Source organism: Hylobates moloch, unplaced genomic scaffold, assembly GCF_009828535.3.
Source record: "Hylobates moloch isolate HMO894 unplaced genomic scaffold, HMol_V3 SCAFFOLD_45, whole genome shotgun sequence".
NCBI classification, from domain to species: Eukaryota; Metazoa; Chordata; class Mammalia; order Primates; family Hylobatidae; genus Hylobates; species Hylobates moloch.
In genome coordinates, this window is record NW_026652320.1 from 1,103,657 (window position 1) to 1,126,068 (window position 22,412).

At 35.7% G+C, this 22,412-nt stretch overlaps 1 protein-coding gene across 3 annotated transcripts in view; it reads right to left on the reverse strand.

Moving 5' to 3' along the window:
* The window catches only part of LOC116463631 (disintegrin and metalloproteinase domain-containing protein 10), a 158,683-nt gene that overhangs the window by 56,619 nt on the left and 79,652 nt on the right, over positions 1-22,412 (reverse strand). For all 3 annotated transcript variants that reach the window (XM_032146816.2, XM_032146817.2, XM_058434761.1), the window contains exon 5: positions 13,785-13,885. In XM_032146816.2, coding sequence (XP_032002707.1) covers positions 13,785-13,885 — 101 coding nt within the window. The remainder of the gene's footprint in view (positions 1-13,784; positions 13,886-22,412) is intronic.

The following is a 22,412-nucleotide window of genomic DNA, read 5'->3' on the forward strand; positions in this document are numbered from 1 at the left end:
CTTCGTGTATATGTACCACATTTTCTTTATCCATTCATCTATTAACGGACACTTAGGTTGCTTCCAAATCTTGGCTATTGTGAACAGTGCAGCAACTAACATGGGAGTGCAGCTATCTCTATGATATATCTCTTCGGGTAGATGTGCAGCAGTGGGATTGCTGGATTATGGTAGTTCTATTTTTAGTTTTTTGAGGACCCTCCAAACTATTCTCCTTAGTAATTGTACTAATTTGCATTCCCACCAACAGTGTATGAGGGTTTCCTTTTCCCCACATCCTCACCACCATTTGTTATTGCCTGTCTTTTGGATAAAAGCCATTTTTACTGGGGTAAGACAGTATCTCATTGTAATTTTTATTTGCATTTCTCCGAGGATCAATGATTTTGAGCACCTTTTCATATGCGTGTTTGCCATTTGTATGTCTTCTTTTAGGAAATGTCTATTCAGATCTTTTGCCCATTTTGTAATAAGATTATTTTCTATAGAGTTATTTCAGTTCCTTATATATTCTGGTTATTAATCCCTTGTCAGACAAGTAGTGTGCAAATATTTTCTCCCATTCTATGGGTTGTCTCTTCACTTTGTTAATTGCATCCTTTGCTGAGCCGAAGCTTATAACTTGATGTGATCCCATTTGTCCATTTTTGCTTTGGTTGCCTGTGCTTATGGGGTTTTACTCAAGAAATTTTCATCCACATGAAAGTGGGGAGTTTCTTCAATATTTTCTTGTAGCAGTCTCACAGTTGAGCACTTAAGTCTTAATTCATTTTGATTTGATTTTTGTATACGGTGAGAAATAGAGGTCTAGTTTCATTCCTCTGCATACAGATATCCAGTTTTCCCAGCACCACTTATTGAAGAGATTGTCTTTACCCCAATGTATGTTTTTGGCACCATTGTAAAAAATGCACTGTAGGTGTATCAATTTGTTTCTGAGGTCTCTATTCTGTTCCATGGGTCTATCTGTCTGTTTTCATGTCAGTACCATGCTGTTTGGTTACTATAGCTCTACAGTATAATCTGAAGTCAGGTAATATGATTCCTCCAATTTTGTTCTTTTTGCTCAGGATAGCATTGGTTATTCTGAGTTTCTTCTGGTTCCATAAAACATTTCAAATGGCTTTTTCTATTTCTGTGAAGAATGACAATGGTATTTTGGTAGCAATTGCATTGCTTTTTGTAATACGAACATTTTAACAACATTGATTCTTCCAATGTATGAACATAGAATATCTTTCCATTTTTTTGTGTCCTTTTCGATTTCTTTCATCAGTGTTTTATACTTCTCATTGTAGAGATCTTTTACTTCTTTGGTTAATTCCTAGGTATGTAATTTTATTTGTGGCTATTGCAAATGGGATTGCTTTTCTTTTTCCGACTGTTTGTTGTTGGAAACAACAGTAGAAATGCTACTGATTTTTGTATGTTGATTTTGTATCCTGCAACTTTACTGTATTTGTTTATCAGTTCTAATAGTTTTTTGGTGGAGTCTACGGGTTTTTCCAAATATAAGATTATATCATCTGCAAACAAGGATATTTTGACTTCTTCATTTCCAATTTCGGTGCACTTTATTTCTCTCACTTCTCTGATTGCTCTAGCTGGGACTTCCAGTACTATGTTGGGTGACAGTACTGAAAGAAGGCATCCTTCTTGTGTTCCCAATCTTAGAAAAAAGGCTTTCAGTTTTTGCCCATTCAGTATGATACTAGCTATGGATCCACTGTACATCACTTTTATTATGTTGAGATACGTACCTTCTATACGCAATTTTTTGAGCATTTTTATCAGGAAGGGATGTTGAATTTTATCAACTGCTTTTTCAGCATCAGTTGAAATGATCATATAACTTTTGTCCTTCATTCCATTATGATGTATCGCACTGACTGATTTGCATATGTTGAACCATTCTTGCATCCCTGGGATAAATACCACTTAGTCATGATGAATGATCTTTTTAATGAATTGCTAAATGCAGTTTGCTAGTATTTTGTTGATAATTTTTCCATCAATATTCATGAGACATAATGGCCTGTCATTTTCTTTTTTTGCTGCCTTTATCTGGTTTCAGTATCAGAGTAATACTGGCCTCCTAGAATGAGTTTGAAGTTTTCCCTCCTCCTCTATTTTTTGGAATAGTTTCAGTACAGTTGGTATTAGTTATACTTTAAATATTTGGTAGAATTCAACAGTGAAGCCACTGGGTCCCAGATTTTTCTTTACTGGAAGACTTTTTATTACAGCTTCAATTTCATTACTTGTTATTGGTCTGTTCAGGTTTTGAACATCATGGTTCAATCTTGGTAGGTTGTATGTGTCTAAGAATGTATCCATTTCCTCTACATTTTGCAATTTATTGGCATATAGTTGCTCAAACCCACTAATGATCCTTTGAATTTCATCTGTACCACTTGGGATGTCTCCTTTTTCATCTCTGATTTTATTTATTAAGTTCTTTTTTTTTCTTAGTCTGGCTAAAGGTTTGTCAATTTTGTTTATGATTTCAAAAAACAGCTTTTTGTTTCTTTGATCTTTCATACTGTCTTCATTTCTATTTCATTTACTTCTGCTCTGATCTTTATTATTTTCTTCTACTAATTTTGGGTTTGGTTTGCTCTTGCAAAACGCATCACTAGTGTATTTATTTGAAGTTTTCTTTCTTTCTGGATGCAGGCATTTATAGCTATATAAACTTTCCTCTAAGTACTGCTTTTACTGTATCCTACAGGTTTTGGTATGTTGTGTTTTCTTTGTTTTTTGAGACAGCGTCTCCCTCTGTTGCCCAGGCTGCAGTACAGTGGCACAATCTTTCTCACTGCAACCTCCTCCTCCTGGGTTCAAGCCATCCTCCTGCCTCAGCCTCCCAAGGACCTGGGACTACAGGCATGTACCACCACACCTGGCTAATTTTTAAACTTTTTGTAAAGAAAAGGTCTCACTATAGACCCCAGGCTGGTCTCAAACTCCTGGACTCAAATGATCATTCCACATCAGCTTCCTACAGTGCTGGAATTATAGACATGAGCCACCACTCCTAGCCATTAAGTTGTGTTTCCATTATCATCTGTCTCAAGAAATTTTTCAATTTTCTTTTAAATTTTTTCACTCACCTATTGGTCATTCAGGAGCATATTGTTTACTTTCCATGTGATTGTATAGTTTCAAAGACTCCTTTTGTTATTGATTTCTAGTTCTATTTGAGTGTAGTCAGAGAAGATATCTGATATTATTTCAATTTTTTGAATGTTTGAAGACTTGTTTTATAACCAAACATATGGTCTATTCTTGAGAATGATCCAGGTGCTGAGGAGAAATAAAAGTGTATTCTGCAGCCATTGGATGAAATGGTCTATAAATACCTATTAGGTCCATTTGTTCTATATTGCAGATGAAGTCTGATGTTTCTTTGTTGATTTGCTGTCTGGAAGGTCTATCCATTGCTGAAAGTGGGGTATTGAAGTCTCCAGCTATTACTGTATTGAAGTCTATCTCTCTCTCTTTAGCTCTAATAATATTTGCTTTATATATCTGGGTGTTCCAGTGTTGGCTGCATATATTTATTAGGTCATTTTTGCACTGTTATAAAGAAATAACTGAGACTGAGTAATTTATCAAGAAAAGATTTTAATTGGCTCATGGTTCTGCAGGCTTTACAGGAAGCATGGTGCTGGCATCCGCTTGGCTTCTAGAGAGGTCTCAGGAAGCTTATAAGCATGGGCAGAAGGTGAAGGGGGAGCAGGCACATGACACGCTGGAAGCAGGAGTAAGCAAGAGTGTCTGTGGGGGGAGATGCCACACACTTCTAAACCACCAAATCTCATGAGAACTCACTATCACAAAAACAGCACCAAGCCATGGAGGACCTGCCCCCATGATCCAAACACCTCCCACCAGGTCCCACCTCTAGCACTGAGGATTACAATTCAATAGAAGGTCTGAGCAGAGATATATCCAAACTATATTAATATATATTTACAGTTGTTAAATCCTCTTGCTGAATTGATCCCTTTACATACATACATATATATATACACACATATACATAAATATATATAATTACACACATTCATAAAAACATCTTTTAGGGTAGGAGTGTTGGTTGGGTTTATCGATGTATATCTGTATTCCTATTTACTCTGTATTTGAGACAGAGTCTTGCTCTGTCACCCAGACTGGAGTGCAGTGGCCCGATCTCAGCTCACTGCAACCTCCACCTCCTGGGTTCAAGTGATTCTCCTGCCTCAGCCTCCCGAGTAGCTGGGATTACAGATGCCCACCACTACACCCAGCTAATTTTTGTATGTTTAATAGAGACAGGATTTCGCCATGTTGGCCAGGCTGGTCTTAAACTCCTGGCCTCAGGTGATCCGCCCACCTCAGCCTCCCAAACTGCTGAGATTACAGGCGTGAGCTACCAGGCCCAGCCCCCTTTGTAATTATATAGTCACTGCCTTTGTCTCTTACAGTTTTTGTCCTGAAATCTATTTTGACTGATACAAGTATAGCTACTCCTGCTCTTCTGGTTTCCACTGGGATGGAATATCTTTTTCCACCATTTTATTTTCAGTCTATGTGTATCTTTACAGGTGAAATGTGTTTCTTGTATGCAATAGATCATTGGATCTTCAGGGTTTTTTAATCCATTTAACTACTCTATGTCTTTTGATTAGAGAGTTTGGTCCATTGACATTCAATGTTATTACTGATAAGTAAGGACTTACTCCTGCCACTTTGTTATTTGTTTTCTGGTTGTTTTGCGGCCTTCTCTTCCTTCTTTCCTTCCTGTCTTCCCTCTAGTGAAGCTGATTTTCTCCAGTGGTATGATTTAATTTCTTGCTTTTTATTTTTTGTGTATCTACCATATGTTTTTTGATCTGAAGTTACCATGAGGCTTGCAAATACTATCTTACAATCCTTATTTTAAACTGATGACAACAGTGATTGCATAAATAAGGAAGCAAAAAGAAGACTAATAAAAACTTTACACTTTAACTTTGTCCCCCTGCTTTTTAACCTTGTTTCTATTCATGCCTTATTGTAGTGTCTATATCCTGAAAAGTTATTTTATCAGTTCATCATTTAGTCTTTCTACTCAAGATATGAGTAATTTATATACCATAATCACAGATACACAATATTCTGTGTACTTATTATTACCAATGAGTTTTGTACCATCATATAATTTCTTATTGCTCATTCACATCCTTTTCTTCCTGACTGAAGAACTCTATTTAGCACTTCTTGTAGGACAAGTCTGGTGTTGATAAAATCCATCTGTTTTTGTTTCTCTGGGAAAGTCTTTATTTCTCCTTTGTGGTTGAAGGCTATTTCCCTGAATATACAGCTATAGGATAAAAAATTTTTTCCTTCAGCACTTTAAACACGTCATGCCACTCTCTCCTGGCATGTAAAATTTCTACTGAAAAGCCTTCTGCCAAATCTATTAGAGCTCCATTGTAGGTTATTTGTTTCTTTTTTCTTGCTGCTTTTAGGATCTTTTCTTTATGGCCTTTGCTGGTTTGATTATTAAATGCCTTGAGTTAGTCTTCATTGGGTTAAATATGCTTGGTGCTTCATAACCTTCTTACACTTGAATGTTGATATCTTTTTCTAGGTTTGAGAAGTGCTCTGGTATTATCCCTTTGAATAAACTTTTTACCCCTATCTCTTTCTCTATCTCCTCTTTAAGGACCTAATTCTTATGTTTGCCCTTTTGAGGCTATTTCCTAGATATTATAGGGGTTCTTCATTCTTTTAGAGTATTCCTTTTCTGTCTCCTCTGACTTTATATTTTCAAATAGCCTGTCTTCAAGCTCACTAATTCTTCTATTTTATCAATTCTGTTACTAAGAGACTCTGACGTACTCTTCAGTGTGTCAAGTGCATTTTTCAACTCTAGAATTTCTGCTTGATTCTTTTTAATTATTTCAATTTGTTTTTTAAATTTATCTGATAGTATTCTGAATTCCTTCTCTGTGTTATCATGAATTTCTTTGAGTTTCCTCAAAACAGCTATTTTTAATTCTCTGTCTGAAATTATTTAGTTTCTTATTTAGTTTCCTAGTGCCTTTATTTAGTGCCTTATTTAGTTTCTTTGATGAAGTCATGTTTTCCTGGATGGTCTGGACGCTTGTGCATGTTGGTTCATGTCTGGCCATTGAAGAGTTAGGTATTTACTGTAGTCTTCACAGTCTGGGGCTTATTTGTGCCTATCCTTCTTGGAAAGGCTTTCCAGGTGCACTGTCCATTTTTTAATTGGGGTTTGTGCTTTTTTTTTTTTTCTTAACTGAGTTATAACAGTTCTTTACTATTCTGGAAAAAAGCCTTTTATCAGAGATATTGTGGACATTTTCTCAGTCTGTGGCTTGTTTTCATATTTTTCTTAACTATATTTTTTGAGGCAAGGTTTTTCATTTTGATGAAGTCAGTTTATACATGTTTTTCATAGGGAATTTTTATGCCTTGAGAAATTGTTATCGAAAGTCACAAAAATTTCTCCTATGTTTTTTCCTAGTTTTAGTTTTAGCTTTGGCATATAGGTCTATTTTCCATTTTGAGTTAATTTTTGTATGAGGTGTGAAGTATAGGTGAATCTCAATTTTTTTTATATGGATATCCAATTGTTCCAGTACCATTTGTTGAAAAGACTGTTCTTTCCTCTTTTAAATTACCTTGTGACTTTTGCAAAAATCAACTGACCATGTGGACTCTCTATGTTGCTACATTTACCTGTATGTTTACCCTTAGGTCAAGATGACACTATCTTGATTACTGTAACTTTATACTAAGTCTTAAAAACCAAATACTATTAAATCTCCCATCCTTGTTCTTTTTTGAAAATTGTTTTGTCTATTCTAGACCTTTTACCTTTCAGTATAACTTTTAGAATCAGTTTGTCAATTACTAGATAAATGTCCACTGGAAGTCTTGATACTGACAGCACTGAATCTGCAGAACAATTTGGGGAGGACTGACATATTAACATTGAGGATTCCAACCACAAACAAAGTTTATTTCTCAATTTATTTAATCTTTAATTTTTCTTGGCAATGTTTTCTAGTTTTTCATGTACACATCTTGCACATATTTTGTTAAATTTATTCTACATATTTTATATTTTGATGCTATTTTAATTTTTTTCATTTTCTAAATATTTATTGCCAGTATATAAAATACGACTGTTTATACCAAATTTTAGCCTATGTCCTTGATAAGTCTGCTTATTGATTCTAGTAACTTTTTCTAGGTATACTCTTGTATTACCTTTAACTACTTCCTTTATAATCTGTATGCCTTTCATTTATTTTTCTTGCCTTATCATGGTGGCTAGGACTTTGAGTACAATGCTGAGTAGAAGTTTTTATTCCTTGGCTGGGCGCAGTGGGCTCACACCTGTAATCCCGGCACTTTGGGAGGCCGAAGTGGGCAGATCATGAGTTCAAAAGTTCAAGACCAGCCTGACCAACATGGTGAAACCCCATCTTTACTAAAAATACAAAAATTAGGCGGGCGTGGTGGTGTGCACCTGTAATCCCAGCTACTCAGGAAGCTGAGGCAGGAGAATCACTTGAACCCGGGAGGTGGAGGTTGCAGTGGGCCGAGATCACGCCACTGCACTCCAGCCTCGGCGACAGAGCGAGACTCCGCCTCAAAAAAAAAAAAAGCTTTCATTCCTGGTCTCAAAGGAAAAGGACTTAGTCTCTCACTTTTAAGCATGGTATCAGCTGTAGGTTTTTTATAAAAGCTCTTACTAGCCTAAGAAAGCTTCCTTCTATTTTTAGTTTGCCATGTGTTGAGTGCTGAAATTTGGCAATGCTTTTTTACTAGTCTACTGAGATAATCAGAGGGGTTTCATCCTTTATCATGTTTATGTGGTAGATTACACAAATTTTCCAATGTTAATCTATTTTGCATTTCTGGTATAAACTTCATTTGAGCATAATGTGTTTTTTTTATATATTGCTGGATTTCACTTGCTAATATTTTAAGAAATTTTACTTTTACATTTCTGAGGAATATTGGCCTATAGCTTAGTTTTCTTGTAATGTCTCTGTTTGGTATGACTATCAAAGTAACACTGGCCTCATAAAATGTGCTATGAAGTTTTCTCTTTCTTTTTTTGAGACAGAGTCTCGCTCTGTCACCCAGGCTGGAGTGCAGTGGTGCAATCTTGGCTCACTGCAAGCTCTGCCTCCCGGGTTCATACCATTCTCCCACCTCAGCCTCCCCAGCAGCTGGGACTACAGGCGCCCGCCACCACACCCAGCTAATTTTGGTTTTGGATTTTTAGTAGAGACAGGGTTTCACTGTGTTAGGAAGGTCTCGATCTCCTGACCTTGTGATCCGCCTGCCTCGGCCTCCCAAACTGCTGGGATTACAGGTGTGAGCCAACATGCCTGGCCGTTTTCTCTTTATTTTCTTAAGGACTTTAAGACTGTCCTTAAGGATAAACTCTGAGAATACGGATCCATAAATTAATTCATAGCATAATTAACTAAACCCAATTTCTTTTCCATCATTTTATGACCCAAATCCAAAATAATAAGCTATTTTCTTTTCTTTCCTTTTTTTAATTTTTTTTTTTTAAGTAGGGTCTCACTCTGCAACCTGGGCTGGAGTACACTGGCGCAATCATGGCTCACTGCAGTCTCAACCTTCTACATTCAAGCAATTCTCCTACTTCAGCATCCTGACAAGCTGGGACTACAAGAGTGAACCATCTCACCTTCTCTTTAAATGTTAAAACTGTGTCTTTTCATTTAAATTGCATTTCTTTTACACTCATTTGGTCTTTTTTTTTTTAATCACTCTAACCATCTCAGTTTCTTAATTAATGTGCTTAGTCCATTTATTTTTTTTTTAATTAAAAAAATAGAAACAGGGTCTCACTATGTTGGCCAGGTTGGTCTTGAACTCTTGGCCTCAAGCAATCTTCACACCTCAACAGTCCATTTATACTTAATGCAGTCGTCAATATGGTTAGATTTAAACTTACCATCTTGCTATTTATTTTCCATTTGTCCCATCTGGTTTTTTTTTCCTTTTTCTCTTCTTCCTAACTTCTCTTAACTGTTTTTAATTACATTTGATTTATTTTATTAACCTGTTAAATTATTTCCTCTTCTTTTTTCAATGGTTGCTCCAGGGCAGAGGAAATTCCTGCAAACTTTTTCTGAAAAGGCCTAATAGTAAACATTTAGACTTTTGAACAACATGTAGTTGTTCTCTATCACAACTATTCAATTCTGCCACTATAATGTAAAAGCAGTCACAGACAACCTATCAATGAATAGGTGTGGCTGTGTTCTAATAAAACTTTACTTACAAAAGCAAACATCTGACCCACAGGCTGTAGTTTGCTGACCCCAGCTCTATGGTTTACAATACCCATCTTTATCACGGCACAGTTTACCTGCCAAAATTACACCACTTCACAAATTGTTTAAGAAACATACTTCTATTCTTCTTTCTCTTGTCCTTTGCACTACTGTCATAAATTTTGATTCTCTGTGTATTACAAAATCCACTATACCTTATTATTTTGACTTAGGTAATAATCTCCTGAAGATTTTTTTAAATGAGAAAAAAAACTGCTTAATATTTATCTATATAGTTACTATTTTATGTTCTTCACTCTTCTGTGTATATCTGAGTTTCCATCTGGTATCTTTTTCTACCTGAAGAACTTCCTTTAATGTTTCTTACAGTGTACGTCACCTAGACACAAATTCTCTCAATTTTCATTTAAAAAGATCTTTAATTTGCCCTTGTTTTTGAAAATTATTTTCTCTGAATATAGAATCCTAGTTTGGCAGGTTTTCTTTCAACACTTTGAAGATGTTATTCTATGTCTTCCAGTTTGCACTGTGTGATGAGAAGTCACCAGTTATACTTATCTTTGTTCCCCTGTATGTAAATGTATCTCCTTTTCTGTGGCTGCTTTTATGGTTTTTTATGATTTTCAAGTGTTTGCAATAATTTAATTGTAATATACCCTGGTATGGTTTTGTGTTTATCCTGCATGTGTTTCATTGAGTTTCTTGGGCCATGAATTGAAATTTTTCCTCATATCTGAAAAATTCAGAGGCATTAATTTTTAAATAATTTTTTCTGCATCTCTTCCCTCGGATGTCAATTATTTTCCCTCTGTGCTTTGATATGGATACTGTCTATTGTTTTATTTTCCTTTACTCAAGTATACTCATATTGAGTTCTGCAGTAATTAATTTTCTTTTAAGCCTATCCACTAAATTTTTTACCTGAGATAATATATTTTTCACCCTAGAAGTTCCATTTGGTTCTTTATTAGAATTTCCATTCTCTCCTTTTTGTGTTCATGTCTTTAATTCTTTGAACATACTAATAATATGTGTTTTAAAGTCCTTGCCTGTTAATGTCTGTAATTACTGGTTGTGTTTCTATTTAGGTGGCTTTTCTCCTTATTATGAATCACATTTTTCAGTTTCTTGTCATCTAATAATGTTCTTTGAATGTTGAACACTGAATGTTATATTGTTGAGTATCTGGACTTAGTGTCCTCCTTTAACAGATATTATTGAGCTTTTCTCTGACAGACAGCTAATTTATTTGAAAAGCAGTTTGACATTTTTGAGGCTTGTTTTTCTGCTTAGGAAGGGCAGGTCTGAAGTAGCTTCTACTCTAGGGCTAGGTTAGCCCTGCTACCATGGCTTGGGATATCTACTAAGTGTAATTTTTTTAGAGACAGGGTCTCGCGCTGCTGCCTGGGCTGGGGTGCCATGGCACAATCATGGATCACAGCAGCCTCAACCTCCTGGGCTCAAGAAATCCTCTTGTATGGCCAGGCGCGGTGGCTCACGCCTGTAATCCCAGCACTTGTGGAGGCCGAGGCGGGCGGATCACAAGGTCAGGAGATCAAGACCATCCTGGCTAACACAGTGAAACCCCGTCTCTACTAAAAATACAAAAAAATTAGCCGGGCGTAGTGGCAGGTGCCTGTAGTCCCAGCTATTCGGGAGGCTGAGGCAGGAAAATGGCGTGAACCTGGGAGGCAGAGCTTGCAGTGAGCCGAGATCGCACCACTGCACTCCAGCCTGGGCAACTGAGCAAGACTCCATCTCAAAAAAAAAAAAAAAGAAATCCTCTTGTCTCAGCCTCCAGAGTAGCTGAGACTACAGGTGTTCACCACCGCACCCAGATCATTAAAAAATAATAATAATAATTATTATTATTATGGAGATGAGATCTGGCGAGGTTGCCCAGGCTGGTCTCGCACTCCTGGCCTCAAGTGATCCTACTGCCTCAGCCTTCTAAAATGCTGGGATTCACAGGCATGAACCACCACACCTGGCCCAAGTATTGTTTTTGATAGCTGTTCATTTCACAGAGTCTGGGTAGTTTTTCTTTGTCTCATAGTTTTCTCAAAGAATTTCATCCTGTGCAGGCAGGCACAGCTTAGTATTCGGCTAAGACTCAAGGAAGGCAACACCTGTGCAGATATCTGGAGCTTTTTCTCAGCACAGCTCTCTCCTCTCAGGTATTGTGCCCCTAAGTCCAGACACCTCAGTCTTCCTGAACTCTTACTTCTAACTCTTCAACTCAGCAACATTGCTGTGTTCTAATCCTTCTTGAGATCTCCTTCTGTGTGTCATATCTGAAATTTCGACTCCAGTCAAAAAGTCAGGGAAATCACAGAGATAATTATTTTCTCACTCTGAGATCTCAATCCTGCAATGCTTATTTTCTAATGTTTGAAAATAATTGTTTGAAATATTTTGTTTGGTTTTCTAGTTGTTTATTGTAGAAAGCCTAGTTAGATATCACTCTACCACAGCTTGAAAGGGAAATCTACAAGTTTCAAAGTTTTCATTTTAGACATTTAATACTTAAATCCATCTGGACTTTTTTGTTGTAAATATGGACTTCATTTACAGCCTGGACTTTATTGTTGTAGGATGGTGATCCAACTTCATCTTTTTTTCAAATAGATAAACATTTTTTTCTGGATCCATTTATTCAATGGTCCTCACTTTTCCTTAGTAACTTGAGATCGCATCTCTACCACATAACAAAGTTTCATATATGCATGGGTCTTTTTCTAAGCACTCATTTTTATTCCACTAGTTAATCTGTCCATCCTTGTGCTATCACACTCTCAATTATTATAGCAAGTCTTAATACCTCCTAGGGTAAATCCCTCTTACCCTCTTTCCTGTTCATCATCTTTAAATGGGCCCTACTTCTTCTTAGTCCTTACTTTTCCATATAACATTTTTGACCCAGTGAGTGTTGTGAATAAGCTTGTTGTAATGTGTATTGGACTACCACTGAATCTACAAATCAATACAGGGAGAACTGATATTTTTATAATATTAAGTATTATTTCCCATTAATATGGTATATCTCTCTGTTCATTTAAAATCAATCTTCCTTAATATTTTTATAAAGTTTTGATTTTCCTTATATAGGTCTTATAATTCTTTGTTACATTTATTCTATAATATACAATATTCTCTGATATTATTAACAATGTCCATCCTTTCATTATATTTCTGGTAGTCTATTCGTGGTATAAATAAATGCAACCTACTTTTGTATATTAATATTTTATCAAGCCACCATGCTAAATTCTATCATATCTAACAGTCTGTAATCTCAACCCCTCTATCCAAATTGCCAATATATTAGTACAGGCCACTATCACTTCTCAACTGAATAACTACAACAACTTCTCATTAGTCTCCTAAACTCTAGTCTTAAACTCTACCCTCATGTTAAAAATTCTTTACTGATTTTTCTCTCTCCTTGGCCTTTGTATGTACTGTTCCTCCTACTTGGAATAGTCTTTCCATATCCTCATGGCTAACCTAACTCCTACTTATTCTTGAGGTCTGATTATTGCCTTCAAATACTTATAAGGCTAGATTAGCTATTCCTCTTGTGTGTAGAATATCATCCTATGCTTAATCCTCTCCTACTACTCTAAATTGCTTCTCTGTGTCTCCAATTAAACGATAAACTTTTGAGAATAAGCCTTCATCTTAATCTCCACATATTCCCAGAACTTTCCACAGTCTCTGACATATGGCAGAAGATCAATATGTATTTCTTCAATACATGTAAGAATAAAATCTCACTTAATACTAGAAAGACCCACCTGAAACAGAATTGTTTATGCCATTTTACAGATCAAGGAATAGATCTGAATACAAAGATTCATGGCTCAAGAAACATTACTCTACCATACTACTTTTAGAAAGGATGTCCAAAATATATAAATGTTTTATCATAAAAGAAAAAATGTTTTCTCATTTTGAACTTATGTTTTGAATAACTATAACCTGTCACCTATGACTAAAGAAAAAGGAGGGGAAAAAATAATTAAAATATGAAAAGCCCTGAGATTTTTATTAACATGACCAACCAGATTGTCTGCCGACACACAACGTTCAGTGTTAAAAATGAAGAATACCTTGGCAAACCAAGGCAAGTGGTCACTCTAATTTTAATACTAATAAAAATATTTACATTTATATAAAACATTTGTTTTCTTTTATAACAAAACATGTAAAGGATAGTATATTTCAGACTTGTAATGTTTTTTGGGTCACATATATTTGTATTCAAACCTCAGCCCTATCTCTTTATTATTGGCACATTACCTGGCCTCTTTGAGCATTAAAAAACACTCCCCATAGTGGTATAAGTCTTTCAGAAATTCTAGAACACACATTTTAAATGTAGATATACATCCTCAAGTTCATTTCCATTTCCTAAATGCAAGCTGGTGTTAAAATCCTTACCTGTGTTACTTCCTCTACACCAGTCATCTGGTATTTCCTCATTCTTTCAAATACTGAATGATCTGCACAGCCCCCCTGAGGACCGTATTTATGGGGATAGTCTAAAATACAAAGAAGAAACATCGTTACTGTCACACATTTAGGTATAACCAATTATAAATGAGAATTATCTTATAAATAAAATTTAACTGTCTTAACTAATGAAAACCATGAATGCTTATTGAGCACCTATGGAAAAGGCATTATGCTAGGCATTCTAATGTTAAAACCTAGCAGGTTCCTAAGTTCTCCCTCAATTAAAAACCACAGGTCTTTAGCTTTTTGTCATATAGATGATTTGTGAATTCTAAAAAAGGGCCATAATCACTCGTTATTCTGACCCTATCACCAATATACTGCATTCGGCTGTCATCAAGAGAATATCTATGTTTCTGGTCCATCATCTGGCAGGGGTCAAGGGAATCCTGCAGCATTCTGAGCTCCATCAGGAGGACTCCAGCAAATATAAAGGAGAACCCCAAAACTCTTCCTATTCTTGGGAAGATACTCCCCCACCCCTCATTTCACAAAACACAACTGTCTACCACTTTCTCCCTTAGGACCATTAAGACTATTCTCATAGTAGCTCAGTTTTTACAGTTATGTGACTATATCACTGACTACCCCAACTTATTATAGGCATTTGTTGTCACCCAAGTCACTACTGCCCTTATTTCCTTATTTTTAGATCCTGACTTACTGTCAGTCTCTCTGACACCACCTCATCATCATGACTGATGACCTCATTCATCATTATTCATCATTCATGACGATGATCCTTCCAATACACTCAGTTCTTTTCTCCAATGATTTTTTCCTACCTCAGTTTCTCATTTCCACAGTTACTCTTCTGAACTTGTCACTATTGATAACTGAAAGCACTTCATAATCTCAACTTCTAGTATTCTACTTTCTTTCCACCACTTATCTTTTCAGCACATTCCCTCTAGGCTCCATAAACCCTTTAACATCAGTGAGACCCTTTAATCCACCAATGCTACCACCTTATTGTCTATCGCCAGATATTCTTTCTCTTCCTTATTCAGTTTAAATCCCATAGTCAATTATTATTATAATTACACCACTGCATTCACCATCAACACCCCCGTGCTCCACCCCAACGCCCTTGAAGGGAGCTGATGGTGAATGCAGTGGTGTCTTACTTACTTCAGAAGTGTAACTACGGAAGAGAGAACCTCCTCCTGAAGCTGAATGAAGCTAAAGAAAAACTAGTAATTCCAGTCTCATTCAAAAGTCATGATCTGTAATCTCAAGCAGTTCCTTAATGCCAGCTAGCAACTGAATTTCCAGAGTCTATTCTCAATTTCATTCACCTAGTTAACACCAGGCAGTCCTTGCTTTGCCACACCAGTAAGTGCCAATCATAAAACTGACCATGCAAGCTGAAACTATGCAAAATGATCTTAATAATCAATGGGGAAAAAATTACAATTGTTCCGTGACCTTCAAAATCTTTTGTCAAAACACTAAAGCTCACTTACCATTTGTTATTAATGTATAGGGGAACAACAAAAAAAAACATTTATTTAGTACATTGTTACTTAAAACATTGGAATTTTAAAAGAATTAGTGTTTTATTTCTTCATAAACTGAATTTTATATATCACGAATTAAAAATATAAATTCCTTTTGAAAGCTTGAAACTTAAGGTAAAAAAAATTTCCAAATATTTCCAAAGCAACAAAACAGTATTTATATATGCTTCAAATTCTGTCAGCACAAAACTCTCCCAATAGAAACGGTCAAGCATACAATTTTTCCCATATACTTCCAAAATTTCTAAAAGATGTTGTTTTCCTTGGTCACCACATTAACTATAAAAATGGACAATGACATTTTCCCTCTAAAATTACTAACAATATAATCCTCATTTCTAGAAAAAGCCTTTGTTCAACTAATGAATAAGACCTCATTGAGATGCTAAATCATAGGATGCACTGTAGTTCCCCTGAAAAGGCCAAACAGCATATTCTTTCACAAAGAATGAGTCATGGGTGTAGAATATTCGGCCTATTTAAAACAAAGATCAGCTTTAGATCTATTGCCTTTCTTCCAGTTCCTCTGCCAGCCTCTTGCTTTTGTTTTGCTGTTCAAGACACAAATATAAATAGTACATATATTGTGACTCTACCTCAAGCAGGAAATAGCTCTAGTTAACTCTCAATCATCTACTCTTTCGAGGAGGAATATTTACAGTTCAGATTCTCTGTCGAACAGAACTAGGCATAAAATACTCACTTTTTGCACCCTCACTACTTCCAGCAGGGTACCCCTCCGCCTTATGTGACTAGCAGCTCAGAAACTTAACTGCAAGATCCAAGGCCTTGGCTATGAGATGACCCTCTAATAGTCAAAACTGGGTGGTAATCCCTCCAATAATATGCCATGAATCACCAAAGCCAATTTTTAAAAATCTACATTGAATTTAAAATAGAATGACTTCTATAGAATAATATTATTATGCATAAAAATTATTTTTGTTAGTATCCAGAGTATCATGAGGTGGGGTCCTTGTCCATGAAAATCGCCATTTATTCCCAAAGTTGCCAACATCAACAAGGATTCACTGATGGAGAGTAGAAGAAAGGATAGGCTTTTTTTTTTTTTTTCTTTTGAGAAGAAATGAAAAGTTTGGAGACAGGAAAGAACTCCAAATGTTCTTCCTCCTAATTTTAGTGGATGGGAGGCCCTTTCTCCCGAGTACCAATTCTCATGTCTTCCCAATCCCCATGTCTAATTTCTGTTTTGGGAGGGTAAGTGGGCATAAGAAAAGCACAGAGTGATTGTCCCTAGAAAGAGGAGGAAGTTGAAGATGACCCCACTTTCCACATGCACTTACAACACTGATCTCTCTGGAAACAGAGATAAGGAAGAGGGCCAGGCATGTCACTCCCCACCCCATGGTAAGTTTTAGAAAGAAAGGGTTAGTATTGGCAGCCAAAGGGATAATGGGAGTCAGGTCAACCAGAGAAATGTTGCTTTATTATTCCGATCAATGATAAATAGAATTACTAGTGTTTAAGGAAGAACCTTTGCCCTATTCATTATTGTATGGATAGTTTCTAAAAGTGTCTTGTACAGATTAGGCACTCAAAAAATGTTTATTAACAAATTAATCAGTTGTTAAACCTGTAAAACTTACAACTGACACTTGGAATGAAAACTTGTAACATACTAACTTTAAGTGACCATTATTTACAGGTATTTGACTTGGGACTATACAGCTATACACAGGGGTAAATGGGTGACTAGGCCAAAGAACATGCGAATCTCTTTTCCTTTCTTTAGTTCCCAAGCTGTGACAACTGAAAAGAAATATTGTTGCAGCCAGAGTAACAGGGCTGACTCTTCTCCTGTGATCACTGATTCTCTCCTCTGGCAATGGAAAGTCTACCCCTTATCTTCGAGGTTCAAGTCAAATTCCACCTCCCCAGGGAATTCTTCCTAAATCTCCCTAAAGCTCCCTCACTGAAGTAGAATGCACTACCCCAGGGCTTTGATGACATTTTTGTGACAGCATTTATCACATTTTGACTCTCTATTACTGAAAATTCCCCTGAAGGTTTTTAATCTTCAGGGGAAATTTTAAAATTCTCTTTCCTGTATATTCACAAACCAATAAATACTTGTTGAATTTAATTTTTCAGCCAGTATCTGGTTTCTATGCCTCTTTTCAAAGGTCATCCATTAACCAAAGACCTATAAACTGCTGGCTCCCATAACCTCCTTTTAGCCTTCATTCCACCTACAATAAAGAGGAATTGTCTAACACTTGAAATTGTTTCTACAGCAAAGTGTGTTCTAAATTCCTAACTACTTTACAGATTGACTATAACATACAGAACATTCAAAATTAAGACCTGTGTACACATAAATTTCCTAATCATATGTCAATGTTATTTAACTGCATTAATTTATTAAGCAAACAAATAAGAAAAACTATTATATACCAAACAACAGGGATACAAAAATAAATGACATAGAACATGCACTCTCAAGAGCTTTCAGTCTAGTTGAGGTGTCCGACATGTCAACAAGCATGGCATTTAAGTACCAACTTCCCAAGTGTTACGGTCTCCCGGCAATCATCCACAGTTTATTAAACACTGGTTGAATTTAATTTACTCATCCAGTCAACAGCTGGTTTCCTTCCATGCCGCTCAAAGGTCAGTCATATGACCAATGACCTGTAAACCACTGGATTCAAAAGATAGGGAAGACTCATCAACACATTAACAGCAGTAAAGAGAGGATACCCAGAACTGTGAGGTCAGGAAAAAATTCTAGGAGATTACACCTAAGTTGTATTGTCAGCTTGGAGGAGAGAGAATGTATATGCTGTATATGCTACTAGCTTAAATTAAGATTCTTTGGGTATTCTGCTTGTCTTGTTTCCAAATGCTCCCTCTCTAGAGCTCAGGCAACAGAGTAAGACTTTTTGGTCCTTAGTAGTTATTTCATCCCCTTGCCTCTTCAAAATTTATCTTCTCTTTAATGAACCAATACTTGATGAGTTAATATTAAAAACCTTATAGTAATTGTCTGTAATAACCCAACCCAAATGTCCATTAACAGGCAAATGTATTAATAAATCATGGTATCCACACAATAGACTAATATTTATCAACAAAAAGTTATTAACTTTTAATACATACAACATGGATGAATCCCAAAATATTTATGGTGAGTTAACTCCAGACTTTCTTAAAGAGTATATAATGTATAATTGTGTTTATATAACATTTTAGAAAGCGCAAACTAACCTAGAGATTAGTGCAAGAGGGTAGCAGGGAGTAGAGAGAAGAATTACACTGAAAGCTTTTGGGGGTGACGGGCATGTTTATTATCTTAAATGCTATGATAGTTTCACAGACAAACATGTCAAAAGTTGTCAATATTATATACTTTATAAGCAGTTTATTGCTATCAATTTTTCCTCAATTAAGCTGTTAAAAGAGTAATACTGACTACAGAGATGTGACAATCAAAGGCAATGTGTAGACCTTGATTAAATCCTGTATTAAAAAAAAACAGGAGACATTTTTGTGAAGTAATTGGGGAAGTGTGTCCACAGACTATACATGAAGGTATTATTAAGTCAATATTTAATTTATAGGTCTAAGAGTATAAATCTGTGTAACCTTTTTAAAGAGATATCTGGCAATATATATCAAAATGCAAATGTCTGACAATGCATGCTACTTCTAGGAAATTAATCTTAAGGAAATAGCCATAAAAATATTGAGGGGAGAAAATATGTGCAAGAATGCTACCTGTTGCAATTTTTAACAGTAAAAAAGAGGAAACAATCTATACATCCATCAGTTGGCAGGTTGGTAAATAATACATTTATCAAGGAAACAGCAGAATTTTATGTAGCCATTTAAAGGAAAAATGTAGAGCTATGTTTATTGACACAGAAAGAGATCTAAGATATACTGTACATGAAATTTAAAATGGTATATGAGATCTGAAGGGCTATTCACAAAAATGTTAATGGTGGTGGACACATTTCATCTTAATTTACTTAATTTACATACAAGAATACTTAATTTACTTAAGAAAAATACTTAATTTACATACAAGAATAGCCATTTTATATAGTCATTTGGTAATCAGCACAAAAACATTTTTATTTTTACTTTTTATTTCTGTCAGCCATGATCAATCAAGATATTTCCACCTTTAAAGGAAAAGTAGTTTAGAACCATTAACTTTTAGAAGAGATAAGAGATATTAGCACCATGATCTAACACCCTCATTTTATACCTGAAGAAAATGAGACCAAGAAAAAGTACATTACCTGTATAAGGTTATAAAGCTATTCTAATATATCACCTTGATTTCATTTCTAACTCTTTTCATACATATGTCATGCCTCAGTTCTTTGACATATTACCTCCTGTGCCTTCTCCCTACCGTGTACCATGACCATTAACTTGTATGGTCTAGAGCAAACAAATTAAAACCAAACAACAGTTTTAACTAGTAGATCTACAAGCTTGCCTACAAAAAATAATTCTAAGAAGTCTCTAGAAGCTAAAACCAATAAAATCCACATCTATAAATTGTAGACTTATGTTCAAATATAAATACAAGATAGCAAGACTGCTTATGGAGATTATCTAATCCCCCAATTTATAAATCATGAACAGAATGTAACATGTCTTTAATAAACCAGATCTCACAATGCCTCTTTAGAAGCAGCTTTTTAGAGGGCCAGAGTCCTGGACCAACGTCCTCAGGCACTCTTACAAGGTCACTGGTACAAACATGAATCTTTGAATTATGCTATCAGAGATGTGAAAGACTGAGGTTTAGCTCCGAGTATCTCTAGGACATACACGCACACATACTCCTAAATGCTATTTCTTCTAGTTTTTCTGTAACTCATCACTCATAAGAGTTGAGCCTTGGCCAGGCATGGTGGCTCACACCTGTCATCTCAGCACTTTGGGAGGCCACGGCAGGAGGATCACTTGAGCTCAATAGCTCGAGACCAGCCTGGCAACATAGTGAGACCTTGTCTCTATTAATATATATACATATTTTTTAAAGTGAGCCTAAAATATAAATTTGCTTTTTCAGTAGTAAATATGGCTCACCTTCAAAATCAATGATACCAAAAATAACTTTTTTTTTAATCCTTACTGTCATTGTCTCTATTGTCATTAAGTTCCTGCCTTTTAGCAGCCTTTAAACTCTCCTAACTCAGAATGTAACAGAAATAAAGCATTGGAGTGGAAGCCAAAAGACATGGATCCATGTCATACTGCACAAGTTTTATAACTCTAGACTTCAGTTTCCGTTATCTTTAGAGTGTTGAATTCTAGTGCCTTTTACAATACTAAAATTATAAAATTTCTTACTCAATTTATTTGTAAAACACTTCAAATACTACAAAATCATGAGAAGATAGTTCTCAAAGGAAAAACAAAAATTTCAAATATAATTTTACTTGTTAGGGTGACTTTCAAAGTTGCTTTACAACATGAAAGCTTTTTTTATTTTCAAATAATCATGTATTTCTGATAGCCATTACAGTACATTGACCTCCACGGAGACAGTGCTGGGGCAAATGACAGCCAGATGAGCACTAGGTGACTCTGTGCTTCTCTGAGGAAAAATAACTAAACTTGGTAAAAGAAGATCCTAAGAGGCCAAGAGGCAAAATGTCATCATATGCATTCTTTGTGCAAACTTCCAGGAGCAGAACAAGAAGCAGCACTCATGCTTCAGTTAACTTCTCGGAATTTTCTAAAAAGTGCTCAGAGAGGTGGAAAGCCGTATCTGCTAAAGAGAAAGGAAAATCTGAAGACATGGCAAAGGGGGAGAAGGATGGCTATTAAAGAGAAACTTATATCCCTCCTAAAGAAGAAACAAAAAAGTTTAGTGATCCCAATGTACCCAAGAGGGCTCCTTCAGTCTTTTAATTTTGCCCTGAGTAGTGCCCAAAAATCTAACGAGAATATCCAAACCTACCCATTGCTGATGTTCCAAAGAAACTCAGAAAGATGTGGATATGATGCATAGGACAAGCAGCCTTATGAAAAGGCTGTGAAGCTGAAGAAAAACTAAGAAATGGATATTGCTGCATACTGAGCTAAAGGAAGGCCTGATGCAGGAAAAAAAAAAAAAAAAGGGAGATGTCAATGCTGGAAAAAAAAAAGAAGAGGAGGAAGGTGAGGAAGTTGAAAATACAAAGGAAAAGGAAGAAGATGAAGAGGATGAGTAAGAGGAGGAAGATGAAGATGATCATAATGAATAAGTTGGTTCTAGCGCAGTGTTTGTCCTTGTTTATAAATTATTTAGCAACCCTGTACACAACTCACTCCTTTTAAAGAAAAACCTTTAAAGGTAAGGCTTTGTTTTTAAACTGTACATTTAACACACTAACAGTTAACCACAATACCAAATGTGTCTCTAGATAGCCCATCCTTGACAGTCAGTTGATGAGAGAGCAAAAAGAAAAAAAAATACAGATGGATGGAAGGACGGACAGACAGACGGACAGACAGCCCATCCTGGTGGTATTTTCAATAACTAACTTTGCCTGAAACAGTATGAGAGCTGTAAGCCAGCATGAAAATCTAAAGCAGGTTCTTATTGGTGTACAGCACAAATGAGTTATATATGGAGATGATAGTTTTTCATCTTCATTTCTCTCTGATGCAGCTTATACAAAATAAGTATTACTCTTAACTGAATACCACTCTGTAATTGCCCCCAAAAAAAAAGCTGCAGCTGTTTTACTGACACTGTAAATGCTTCTAACAACAATTTTTTATTTTAAAAAATCTTATATTTCTGAAATAATTCATTGTATTTCATTATAGCTAAAATATTTTATATTGATGTTTTAAGATAAATATATATGAATATACATGTATACATATACATACAGATATACAACCAATCAGAAAAGAACTTGATCTAAAATTTTCAACTGTTATCCTATTTATACAAAGTTACATAATATGAAATGCATAATATGCATAATATGAAAAGTCTAAGCATATTTTCTCCAGATTCTGCTAAAAAGAATTAAGCCCCTCACTGTCTCTTTCT